General features: G+C 53.7%; 2 protein-coding genes across 2 annotated transcripts; both read left to right on the top strand.

The window, feature by feature from the left end:
• The first annotated feature begins 3,430 nt into the window (after nt 1–3,430).
• Klf1 (KLF transcription factor 1) lies at nt 3,431–6,755 on the top strand. Its single transcript, XM_090337617.1, has 3 exons — nt 3,431–3,532; nt 4,468–5,281; nt 6,575–6,755. Exons 1-3 carry the CDS (start codon nt 3,446–3,448, stop codon nt 6,748–6,750), a joined length of 1,077 nt encoding a protein of 358 aa, XP_090193743.1. The 5' UTR covers nt 3,431–3,445; the 3' UTR covers nt 6,751–6,755.
• A 1,364-nt stretch (nt 6,756–8,119) lies between these two features.
• On the top strand, nt 8,120–11,565 carry Dnase2 (deoxyribonuclease 2, lysosomal). Its single transcript, XM_090337432.1, has 6 exons — nt 8,120–8,342; nt 8,429–8,609; nt 8,705–8,786; nt 8,960–9,124; nt 9,946–10,143; nt 11,152–11,565. Exons 1-6 carry the CDS (start codon nt 8,248–8,250, stop codon nt 11,523–11,525), a joined length of 1,095 nt encoding a protein of 364 aa, XP_090193558.1. The 5' UTR covers nt 8,120–8,247; the 3' UTR covers nt 11,526–11,565.
• Nucleotides 11,566–12,505: the final 940 nt, after the last annotated feature.

Genomic DNA, 12,505 nt, shown 5'->3' on the forward strand with positions numbered 1-12,505 from the left:
CCACTTCCGGCTTTTTTCTATGTATGTGGTACCGAGGAATCGAACCCGGGTCTTCGTGCATGCTAGGCAAGCACTTTAACCACTAGGCCAAACTCCCGGCCCCCATGAGACTCTTATGCACCAAAAACCTGGAAATGTAGCTGTGGCTCAAATGGAAGAACGCTAGCCCTGAACACAAAAGCTCAGAGACAGTTACCCAGGCCCTGAGTTCAAGCCCCAAGACCAATAGGAAAACAAACAAGCAAAAAACGAAAGAAAAAAACCTAAGGCAAAAAAAAGAAAAAAGTCTGAAGACATGGGTCAGGTGGTAGAGGGTCTGTCTAGAATGCCCAAGTTGAAATTCTAGTACCATCAAAAAAAATCCAAATGAAATGTTTCTAACCCTCCCCACACAACAGCACAACAGCAGATCCATCACCACCCACCAACTCCGTGTTTAGCAGCCATCTCCCGGCCAACTCCCTCCTTCTATAACCACTGAACTTCCCTTCACTCCGTAATTTCCCCCCAAGAACTTCCTTTGCTGGGGCTGCAGTGAGCTGGTGGTTCACATTTGTAACCCTAGCTACTCTGGAGGCTGAGATCTGAGGATCAAGGTTCAAAGCCAGCCCGGGCACAAAAGGACCCGAGACTCTTATCTCCAATGAACCTCTAGAAAATGGGAAGTGGGGCTTGGCTCAAGGGTAGGGTGGTAGCCTAGAGCTGAAGAGCTCAGGGACAGCGCCCAGGCTGAGTTCAAGCCCCATGACCCTCCAAAAAAATTAATTTTTAAATCACTTCATTGTTATTTTAGAGGTGATATACAGCAGGGTTACCTTTACATAAATCAGGTAACGAGTACATTTTGTTTCTTACACATAGTGTCATTCGTTCCCTCATCCTCTCCCATTCCTTCTCTCCCATCTCTGCCCACGAGTTGTGTGGCTCACGTTTATCGATGTCTAATGCAGCCAGTGGGCCCCGCTCTGTACATTTTTCACCCATTTTCCACTCAACCAGTGTCTCTCACCCTCCCTCAGGTGAGCAGGGGAATACAACATCTGTGAGGTGAAGAATGCAGAGTCATCTGAAAACGAAAAGACAAACTGAGAAAGAGTCTTGGGTTTCCTTCTCTTTGGAGTTTGTCTCAGCATGTATATTATTGTATATACATCTGAGGAGGCACTTGGGTATTACAACTTACTAATTTTCTCCTAAGACTGTCCTCTTTTGGTTCCACTGTATGTATATATCCTGTATAATTTGTCATATCTCAGTGCATTTTATTTGTATATTTATTTTGCCAGCCTTGGGCTAGAACTCAGGGCCTGGGCACTGTCCTTAGGCTTTCTCAAGGCTAGCACTCTACCACTTGAACCACAGCACCACTTCTGGCTTTTTTTTTCTGTGTAGGTGGTACCCAGGAATCAAACCCAGGGCTTCATGCATGCTAGGCAAGCACTCTACCACTAGGCAAACTCCCGGCTCTTTCCGTGGATTTTACATCTAATTTCTGCACATCAAAGACACCATGTATCATTTGTCTCTGTGGTCTTGGCTTACCTCACATAAGGAGATTTGTTCTCATTCCACCCATTTCCCTGTGAAAGACATTACTTAATCTTTTCTAACGGCTGGGTGCAATTCCATTGTCTATAGGTACCGAAGTTTCTGGATCCATCCATCTGTGGTGGGTATCTGGGTTGTTTCCATCACTTGGCTACTGTGAACCGTGCAGAGATGAGCATGGCTGTGCAGGTGTCCTTATCCTATCCTGGGTTATGGTGCTCAGGGTAGATGCCAGGAGTGGTATGGCTGGGTGGTAGAGAAGATCTATGGTTAGTGTTTCGAGAAACCTCCGGACTGCCTTCCAGAGTGGTTGTATTAGTTTCCATTCCCTCCAGCAGGGCAGTCGGGTTCCTTTTCTCCACATCCCCGCCAGCATTTGTTGTTCAAATTCACAATAATGGCAACTCTAACTGGACTGAGATGGAATCTCGGAGCTGCTTTGATTTGCATTTCCCTTATAGCCAGGGATGATGTGCACGTCTTCATGTGTTCTTTGCCATTCTTACCTCTTCTGAGAAGTCTCTCCTTAGCTCCCTTGCCATTTAGTGATTGGTTTACTAGGTTTGAGAGGGATTCGTTTTTTGAGCTCCTTGTATATATTGGATATTAGGCCTTTGTCTGATGTATTGCTGGCAAAGATCGTTTCCCAGTTGGTTGGCTGTCTTTCTAGTTTAGTAGCTATGTCTTTAGCTGTTTAGAACCTTTTTATTTTCATGTAGTCCCATTTGTGGAATTTCTCAATTTGTGCCCCTGGGACTCTATTCAGAAGTTCCTGTCTGTGCCTATAAGTTCAAATGTGTCTCTTACTCTCTCGCTCTCCTTTTGCCAGTCCGGGGGCTTGAACTCAGGGCCTGGACACTGTCCCTAAGCTTTTGCTCAAGGCTAGCGCTCTACCACTTCAGCCATAGCACCACTCCCAGCCTTTTCTATCTATGTGGTACTGAGGAATCAAACCCAGGGCTTCATACATGCTAGGCAAGCACTCCACTACCAGGCCAAATTCCCAGCCCCCCAGCTCTACCTTTGTGGTGGCTAATTGGTAATAAAGTCTCCTGGACTTTCCTGCCCAGGGTAGCTTTGAACCTCGGTCCTCAGATCTCACTCTCCTAAGGAGCTAGGATTATAGGTGTGAGCCACTGGTGCCTGACTCTTGTCTTATTTTAGCTGCTACTGGGATTTGAACTCATAGCCTCTAGCCTGCACAGCTTGCTTGCCTGTCTAATGTTCTCTCACTTGAATGGCAGGTAGAGCCCACCACACGGGCTAACTGGCAGGAGTGCAGAGTGAAAGCTGAGGCCCTGGAACTTTCCCCCCACCCCACCCCCAGGCTGAGCTTAACTCACACACTTAACACCACCACTCTTGGGAAGACAGAGGCTCGGCCACCTGATAGTGCCTCCAACATCTGGTGTGTTTGATAATACTGGCAATGCGTTTATGCCAAGTCTCACCATCCATACGGCTGTTGCTGTTTATTAGGGGGGGGTGGGGACAGGTTCTGAAGTTGGGGGTCAGAGGATCCCACAGACCCTTCCCCAAGTACCCATCCCTTCCTGTCATCCCTTCTCCAAGGACCCAACCCCTCCCAAGCATCTTGTCCTCTTTTTTAGTCAGTTCTTAAGCCTTCAACCCTAGCGCCCCCCTCCTCCCGCAGCCCCTGACATCTGACTTGGCTTTGGATACAGAATCTGTCTTTAAGGCCAGCCCCAAACTGGCCAAAGTGAAGTCTGTTCCCCCAGAAAGTAACACCCCCCCCTGCCTTGCCTGGGTCTTATCAGAGGCAGTAGCCAATCATGTGGGGACAGAAAGAAGCCCTCCTAGAGAGGCCCACAGAGCCTCAGAGCCCACGAGGCAGTGGAAAGGGAGCTCTGAGACTCAGAGTGGGCACTGGCCAGCCATGGCTGTATCTGAGACTGCCTGGCCTTCTCCCAACACACTGGCCACCCTGGGCCCCTTTCAGGACGGCCAGGAGGACATCTTTAAGGTACGGCCAAGTGGGGGTCATGGGGTAGGGTGCTGCTTTCCTTCCTTTCCTCTGCTGTGGGCAGGGCTCCTAAAGGTGGAGCTGATTTCTGTAACAGAAAATCAGAATTCTGGAGCTGGGCATGGTGGTAAGGGGCCTGTAATAGTCCCAGAATTTGAGAAGCTGAGGTGGGAGAAGAGGAGGATCAAGAGTTGAGGTAAGCTGGACACGGGTGGCTCATGCCTGTCAACCTAGCTACTCAGGAGGCAGAGATCTGAGGGTGGTGGTTCAAAGCCAGTCTGGGCAGGAAAGTCCAAGAGGCTTGGAGTAGTAGTTCGGTGTCTCCAACGAACTACTCAAAAAAAAGCTGGAAGGGTGATGTGGTTCAAGTGGTAGAATGCTAGTCTTAAGCAAAAGAAGCTCAGGGACAAACAGGCCCCAAATTCAAGTCCCAGGACTAGCAAAAATATTTAAATAAAAATTAAAAATTGGCACAGTTTTGACCTAGGCTCATAAGGACCAAACCATCTTATCAGGGGTGGGGACAATGGTAAATATGGGGGGGTGGGGGGAGAAGGTCCCAGGCTTTGGGAATTCACCCTGTTGGGGAAAGGGGGTGGGGAAGATGGTCTAGGGGGAAACTGAGTCAAGGCTTGGTGTCCCCGACTCAACAGCCTCCTTAAAAACAACTCTACCACCCCTTCCCCCATCCCGAATGTGGCTTCAGATAATGAAAGCTTATCTCCTGTCTCCAGCCAGACTTGATGGATTTCTGTCTCGAGCTGTGAGAGGGTTGGGGAGGGGGGGCAGTGTGGGGGAGAGATAGGGGACCCCATTTTCTTCAGTTTGGGGCTAGCTTGTCCTGCCAGGGAGTGCAGCCGGCACTGTCTCTGGATAGGGGACCCCCCACCCCGTCCACAGAGGCCTAACTCCGATCCTCCCCCCCCTCCCCGCAGTGGTGGCACTCGGACGAGGCACAGGACATGGGCCCCGGTCCCCCGGACCCCACGGGGCTGCCCCCCCACACAGCCCTGAAGTCAGAGAACCCTCCCGGGGCGAACCAAGAGGATGAGAGGGATGCAGCCTGCGCCTGGGACCCGGATCTTTTCCTCACCAAGCCCGAGCTGGGCGGGGCGCCCCGACCCTGCGCGCTGGCGCCCGCGGGGGGCCCAGGGGTGCCGTACCCGCCGCCGCCCCAGGGCCTGGGCGCCTATGCGGGCGGCCCGGGGCTGGTGGCTGGGCACTTGGGGTCCGAGGAGCACGCGGGTTGGGGACACCCTGCCCCGCGACCCCCGACCCCTGACCCCTTCGTGGCCCCAGCCCTGGCTCCGGCACCCGATCTCAAGGCGCTGCCGCTGCAGCAGCCACGGTACCCCGAGTCCGGGGCGAGCTCCTCGGCCAGCTACCTGGCACGCACGGGGTTCTCGGTGCCCGCGGGGCCGAGCGCCCCGTACGGGCTGCTTTCGGGGTACCCCGAGCTGTACCCGGCGCAGCCGCAGTATCAAGGGCACTTCCAGCTCTTCCGGCCTTCCCCAGGCCCCGCGCCACCCCCTTCTTTTCTGAGTTGTCTGGGGCCGGGTACGCTGGGCACCGGACTCGGGGGGACTGCAGCCGCCGACCCCAGCGTGATCGCAGAAGCCGCGGCCCCCAAGCGCAGCCGGCGCTCGGGCGCGCACAAGAGGCCGGCGGCGCACGCGTGCGCGCACCCGGGCTGCGGCAAGAGCTACACCAAGAGCTCGCACCTGAAGGCGCACCTGCGCACGCACACGGGTAAGGGGCGGGGCCCGCCCGGGGGCGGGGCCTGGCCGGGGGCGGGGCTACAGCCACAGGCCTGACGCTCACGCAGGGAGCGCAACTGGGAGAGCCTGGGGAGGTCCTGGGACCCCTGGAGTAGGGACAGAGCCTCACGAGGAGAAATTAAACCAGTCAATCCGGGAGACCGGGGCAGACAGAACCTGGAAACTTCTGGGTGCCGCAGTGCCAGACACCCCAAGGCCAAGGATGGACGGAGGAACAGAAAGCCAGACAAGGGGTGGTGCTAGAGGGAGGACTTCAAGCAGGGTGCAAGCTTGAAATGAGGGTGGCTAAGGGAGCTTGATGTTAATGCAAGCAGAAGCAGGTGACGGGGGGGGGGGGGGGGGGAGTGCTAGCTGGGACCCAGGGGCAGTGTGTGAAACGCCTGAGCAGAGTGATTTCCAGATTGGGGTTCCAGAGGCTTGGGCAGGCCTGGAGGAAAAGAAGGGTGTAGGAGACAAAAGACGTAGGAGAATCCAAGTCCCTAGGGCACAGGGAGGTGGGGTCAGGTGTAGGAAAGAGAGACTTTAGTCACTGAAGATAGGCCTGAAAGAATCAGGTGGACTTCAGGCTTCCTAGACCAAGGTCAATGGTAAAGTTGGCCAGCAGATAAAGAGCCCCCACTGGTGGAAGAAACCAGCTGGGCACCAACGGCTCACTGGCCTGTAATCTCGAGCTACCCAGGAGACTGAGATTTGTGGATCACATTTTCTCATTTGTTTTGTGTTTGTTTTTGTTTGTGCAGTCCTGGGCTTGAACTCAGGACCTGGACACTGTTCCCTGAGCTTCTTTTCCTCGAGGCTGGAGCTCTACCACTTGAGCCACTGTGCCACTTTGGGCTTTTTCTGTGTACGTGGTACTGAGGAATCAAACCCAGGGTTTCATGCATGCTAGGCAAGCACTCTACCACTGAGCCACCTTCCCAGCCTTATGGCTCACATGTGAAAACCAACCCAGGCAGGTTGAGTCCCAGAGATTCTTATCTTCCATTAACCAGCAAAAGAGAGGAAAGTGGAGGTGAGGCTCAAGTTAGACTGTTAGCTTGAAATGGAAAACATGCTCCAGACAGCATCCAGACACTGAGTATAAGCCCTAGCACTGACTGGCATGTATGTGAACACACACACAGACACACACACGCACACAGACTGGCTTGGGTCCCTGTAATTGGTGAAGGAAGTCAAGGTCACAGAGCACAGGGAACCAAGGAAGAGGACCGGGGTGGCTCTGCCCTTGGCCTCCACAGCTTCCTCCTCCACCCCTCTCCAGGAGAGAAGCCTTATGCCTGTTCCTGGGACAACTGCGGCTGGAGGTTTGCGCGTTCGGATGAGCTGACCCGCCATTTCCGGAAACACACAGGACAGCGCCCCTTCGGCTGCCAGCTCTGCCCCAGGGCCTTTTCACGTTCTGATCACCTGGCCTTGCACATGAAGCGCCATCTTTGAGTTCTATCCTGGCTCCCCCGCACATGAAGCGCCATCTTTGAGTTCTATCCTGGCTCCCCCGACACTGCCAGGGAAAACAGTGGATTCACACAGGGTTTCATTTTCTCACGGACTGACCCTTGCTTCGACTTGTGGACTTTTTGATCAAAGCTCATAGACACACCTGAGGGAGTTTTCAATGGACAACCCCCCCTCCCCACACCCACAAGCATCAGACAGACCATCAAATTAATGGACAGGCAGGGAGAGAGGGCAGGGAGGTTTCTCCAGAGACCTTGGGTTCAGAGGGGATTTCATGCTGTGACCCCCAGGAATTCCTTATTAACTGTGAATGAGTATGGATTCTATAAATAAGCCCCTCATAAAAACATCAGCGTTGGCCTGAGTCTGTGGGTTTGGGGGCTGGAAGGATGGAAAAGAATGAAATTTCAGAGGTGATACTGGATGCCTAAGCCTCAATAACAACCTTCCTTGCCCATCTCCAGTGACTCTCAAGCATGGCAGGCATCACAGGGTCCCCCCTCCAAACACACTATCCTGTCTCCCAAACTGGGGGCCTTCACAGTGACAAGTGCCCTCTCCATTTGAGAATCCTCACCGCAACCCCAAATCCCGGTCACATTTTTAGCAGACTCAGGGGTAGCCTGGAGAAAACATAAGCATTGAGAAGAGGGGGGCAGGGAAAGCCAGGCACAGTGGCTCACGCCTGTAATCCTAGCTACTCAGGAGGCTGAAATCTGAGGATCAAGGTTCAAAACCAGCCCAGGCATTTAAGACAGACTTTTTTTTTTTTTTTTTGAGAGACTCTTATCTCCAATTAATCACTACAAAAAGGGAAGTGGGGCTGTGGCTCCCTATAGGCGGTAGCTTTGAGCTGAGGAGCCCAGGGACAGAAGTCAAGCTACAGGACCCACAAAAAAAGGGGGGTTGGGAATACCGGAGCATGACCACCTCTTAAATGAACCTTTAAAGATGGCAACAACTGGGCCAGCACTTGGGAAACAGAGAAAAAGGAGGATTACAATTTCCAGGCCTGTAAGAGCTGCAAGCTAGCTTCCTGGGCTGCAGACTAAGACAGGGGAGAGGGACGGGGGAAAGGACGGAAAGGAGAGAAAAGGAGAGGGACAGGGAGAGGAATTGGGGGAGAAAAAGAGGAGAGAGGAAGAAAGAAAGGGGGGGGAAAGGAGGAGGGAGGGAGAAAACAGGGCGGGGCTTGAGAAGACCCAATCAGAGGCTGGGTGGGCGTGTCCAGGCCGCGCCTGTCGGGGCGGGGCCGGTGGGACGGAGCCACGCCCACCGGCAGCCACGCCCACCGGCGACTCCGCCTTCCCACGCCCAGGGCTGGGTGTCCGGGGCGGAGTCTGCGCCTTCGTGACCTCGGGGCCGGGCTTCTCCGGCGAGTTTGAGGAAGTGAGAGCGGTCCCCAGCCGCTCGTGACCCGGCTCCTCCGGGGTTCCCGAACCCCTTACACCAGATCCTTCCCTGCAGCGGCAACGCATGGCGTCGCTGAGCCCCCTGCTGCTGTGCGCCCTGCTGTGGGGCCCCGCGGGGGCCTTGCGCTGCTTCGGGGACGCGGGACAGCCTGTGGACTGGTGAGCGCGGGGAGCCCCCGGCCTGGCCGAACTGCTCGGGTAACCTTAGCGTTAAGCTCTGCATCCGTGCCTTCTCCAATCTTCAGGTTCGTGGTGTACAAGCTGCCGGCCCACAGCGGGCCCGGGCAGGCCCCGTGGAGGGGGCTGCAGTACAAATACCTGGACGAGAACTCGGGTGGCTGGCGCGACGGCGTGGGGTCCATCAACAGCTCCGAGGGAGCCGTGGGCCGCAGCCTGCAGCCGCTCTACCGCAGCAATGCCAGCCAGGTGACCGGGTCCTGGCAGAACCCCGGGGGGGGGGACTGTGGGGTGGGGCCCCGAAGGCGAATGTGGAACCTTCAAGCTGCCCCTGTCGCTCCCAGCTCGCCTTCCTGCTGTACAATGACCAGCCACCTAAATCCAGCCTGGCCGAGGACTCCTCCAGCAGCCGCGGACACACGAAAGGTGCGGTCTGGATTGGCGCGGGGGGGGGGGGGGGAATGACTGGGGAGAGCTAACTTTTGACCTGGGGGAGGAAGGGAAGGAGTTAAGGATCCGAGGGTCTTCCTGGCTTCACATGGGTTTTCTTGAGGGGGACCCTTTGAACAATCTCTCTGAGCTCCTGTCTTTTGGTTCAGGGGTTCTGCTCATGGACCAGGAAGGGGGCTTCTGGCTGGTGCACAGTGTGCCCCGCTTTCCTCCACCAGCATCATCCGGTGCCTTCAGCTGGCCTCACAATGCCCAACACTTCGGGCAAACTCTGATCTGTGTGTCCTTCTCCTTGGAACAGTTCTCAAGGATTGGTGAGTAGAATCAGCCAAGCAGGGCAAGTCCCATATTCCCAGATCAGATCTTGAGGAGGTCCATTTTAGGGCACCCTCAGGGGTATGTGCCTGGAATCCAAGGACTCAGGAGGCTGAGGCAAGAGGATTGCAAATTTGAGGCCAGCCTGGGCTTTGTAAGGAGACCCTATCTCAAAAAAAGCAAAGGCAGAATGAAGTGGCCCAAACATGTTGAGGATCATAGTTTAAGATCAACCCAGGCAAAAAGCTAGTGAGACCCTCCCCTCTCGTGTTAGTCCATAAACCAAGCCGGATGGGCACACTGTGATTCCAGAGAGGCCGTAGTTAGGAGAGTCAAGAACTAGGACCTTATCTGAAAAGTAGCTAAAGCACAAAGTGGCTGGAGATATAGCTCAAGTGGTAGATCACTTGACTAACAAACACAAGGCCTTGAGTTCAAACCTCAAGCCAGGGGGTGGGGCCTCAGGTCTATAATCCTAACTCAGGAAGACTGAGATCTGAGGATCTTGATTTGAAGCCAGCTCAGTCAGTGAAACACTGATTCGCCGGCAAAAAGCCAGAAGTGGAGGTGTTGCTCAACTGGTAGAGCACCAGATTTGAGAGGAAAAAAAAAGAAAGCAAAGGGAGAGCACCCAGGCTCAAGTACCCAAGCCCCAGGACTGGCACAAAAAAGGGGGCTTGGGTAGAGCTAGTGACACAGCACTTTGCCCACGATTCATATGTAGTCTCTGGGTTTGGTCCCTGGCACTACACAGCACACACACAACTACAAAACCTGGGACTGGCTCTTCTCCTCCTCCCTGCCTCCCTTTGTCTTGCAGGCAGGCAGCTGATGTACACCTATCCTCTGGTTTTTGACCACAAGCTGGAAGGCACGTTTGCCCAGAAGTTCCCTGACCTAGAAGAAGTCATCAAGGGCCACCATGTTGTCCACGAGCCCTGGAACAGCAGTGTGACACTCACATCGCAGGCAGGGGCTACCTTCTACAGCTTTGCCAAGTCTGCAAAGTTTGGAGACGGTGAGCCTGAGGTTGAGAGATGGAGGGAAGTGTTTGGTGTGTAGATGTGGGTTCAAATATTGGTTTCTGGGTCATAGTGACTCATGCCTGTAATCTCAGTTACTCGAGAGTTAGAGGTAGGCAGAGTTCTGTCAGAAGATAGAAAACACACACACACACACACACACACACAGAAGGCTGGGCACTGGTGGCTCACACCTGTAATCCTAGCTACTCAGGAGGCTGAGATCTGAGGGTCACAGGTTTGAAGCCAGCCCAGGCAGGAAAGCCTATAAGACTCTTAATTTCCAATAAGTTTTAAAAAAAAAGCTGGAAGTGGCTCTTTGACTCAAGTGGTAGAGTGCTAGCCTTGAGCTAAAGAAGCTCAGGGACAGTGGGCAGGCCCAGGGTTCAAGACCCAGGACCAGCAAAAAACCAAAATTAACAGAAAACATGCGATTCTTACCTAAAAATAACAAGCAAAAATGGAGTGTATGTGGTTCTAGTGATATGAGTGCCTGCCTAGCAAGCTTGAGGCTGAGTTCAAACCCCAATACTACCAGGTATTCAAGGAGACTGAGATCTATGGATCAGAGTTCAAAATCAGGAAAGGCCGGCGGGGAGTGTGGCCTAGTGGTAGAGTGCTTGCCTAGCATGCATGAAGACCCAGGTTCGATTCCTCGGTACCACATACATAGAAAAGAGCCAGAAATGGTGCTGAGGCTCAAGTGGTAGAGCTCTAGCCTTGAGAAAGTCCAAGGACAGTGCTCAGGCCCTGAGCTCAAACCCAGGACTGGAAAAACAAAACTCAGGAAAGGCCATGAGACTCTTACTTTCACTTAACCAGCAAAAAGCTGGAAGTGGAGGTGTGGCTTAAGTGCTAGCCTTGAGCAAAAAAGCTAAGGGATGGTGCCCAGGTCCTGAGTTCAAGGCACAGTATTGGCCTCAAGCTCAGAGGGGGACAGTGGCCTAGGGGGTGCCCCCCAGTGCCCCCTGCCCCAGCCCATGCCCTCTTTCTATCCACTGCAGACTTGTACTCTGGTTGGTTGGCAGCAGCCCTTGGCAGCAACCTGCATGTCCAGTTCTGGCCAAACTCTCCAGGCATTTTGCCCTCCAACTGCTCTGGGACCCAACAGATTCTGGATGTGACGCAGACCGGTTTTCCGGAGCCGAGTGGACCGACCTTCTGGGCCACAGAGGATCATTCCAAATGGTGTGTGGCCCCGGAAGGACCCTGGACCTGCGTGGGTGACATGAATCGCAATATGGGGGAGGAACACCGAGGTGGGGGCTCCCTCTGCACCCAGCTGCCCGCCCTCTGGAAGGCCTTCCAGCCTCTGGTGAAAGCCTGGAAGCCCTGTGAAGAAAGCAGGGCCTGGAAACACAACAGAGCAAAGAAATGACTTAGGAACCAGTTTGGCCTTGAATTTGTGTGTGTGTGTGTGTGTGTGTGTGTGTGTGTGTGCGCACAGGCATATGCCCACACGTGTGCCAGTACTACAGCTCTAATTCAGAGACATGCTCTTTCCTTTTTTTTTTGGTTGGTCCTGGGGTTTGAACTCAAGGCCCGAATGTTCTACCATCCTATCACTCTGGCCCAGAGCTCTACCACCTAGAGTCACCGTGCTACCTCTAGTTTTCTGGTGACTGGAGATAAGTCTTATGGCACTTCCCTGCCCAAGCTGGCTTTGAAACACAATCCTCAGATCCCAGCTTCTTTGGTAGCTAGGATTACAGGCATGAACCAACAGTGCCCAGCTGGCTTTTTTTTTTAGGCCAACACTGAGTCATACTACTAGCAGTTTTTTGGCAGTTAATTGGGAATAAGAGTCTCAGGAACTTTGCTGCCAGAGCTGGCTTTGAACCTGGATTCTCAGCCTCTGGAGTAGCCAGGGTTAAAGCAGTGCACCACCAGGGTTCAGCTTGACTTTTTTTTGTTGTTTTATGGGTTGAATTTAATTCAAGGCCTCAGGCATGCTAAGCATGCACTCTACCACCCTGCTCACAGCCTGGGCTTGACTGTGACTCCTAGGTCAGCCCTTTTCTTAATTATGATCTTAATTATGTGTCATAACCTCTCTGTGCCTCAGTCACCTCGTAGGCACAAGGAGAATAACAGGTGTTCCTCAGGATTGTTGAGGAATAAAAGGAAATCACTGGACCTGGATATTAACCCTTTCTTGGGAGGCGGCTGGGACACAGACCAGCTGTGTACCAGTCTTCTGGAGAAGGTGAGAAACCGTAAGGGGTGGACCAGCCATAACTCAGCTCCTCTCTCCATGTTACCTAGAGTTCTACTCCCCATCCATCGCCTGGGGGAAGGGGTGCAGGGTGTCACCCCTGGCCTGGGGGAAAACAGGTGAGTCCCCCAGAGCTCACACAG

The sequence above is a fragment of the Megascapheus bottae genome, chromosome 1 (genome assembly GCF_031878675.1).
Source record: "Megascapheus bottae isolate mThoBot1 chromosome 1, mThoBot2.hap1, whole genome shotgun sequence".
NCBI classification, from domain to species: domain Eukaryota; kingdom Metazoa; phylum Chordata; class Mammalia; order Rodentia; family Geomyidae; genus Megascapheus; species Megascapheus bottae.

Coding starts and splice junctions, on each gene's coding strand:
- Klf1 (XM_090337617.1), top strand. CDS start 3,446: ATGGCTGTATCTGAGACTGCCTGGCCTTCTCCCAACACACTGGCCACC. Junction 3,533..4,467: donor GCCAGGAGGACATCTTTAAG/GTACGGCCAAGT, acceptor CCCTCCCCGCAG/TGGTGGCACTCGGACGAGGC. Junction 5,282..6,574: donor GCACCTGCGCACGCACACGG/GTAAGGGGCGGG, acceptor ACCCCTCTCCAG/GAGAGAAGCCTTATGCCTGT.
- Dnase2 (XM_090337432.1), top strand. CDS start 8,248: ATGGCGTCGCTGAGCCCCCTGCTGCTGTGCGCCCTGCTGTGGGGCCCC. Junction 8,610..8,704: donor ACCGCAGCAATGCCAGCCAG/GTGACCGGGTCC, acceptor TGTCGCTCCCAG/CTCGCCTTCCTGCTGTACAA. Junction 10,144..11,151: donor GTCTGCAAAGTTTGGAGACG/GTGAGCCTGAGG, acceptor TATCCACTGCAG/ACTTGTACTCTGGTTGGTTG.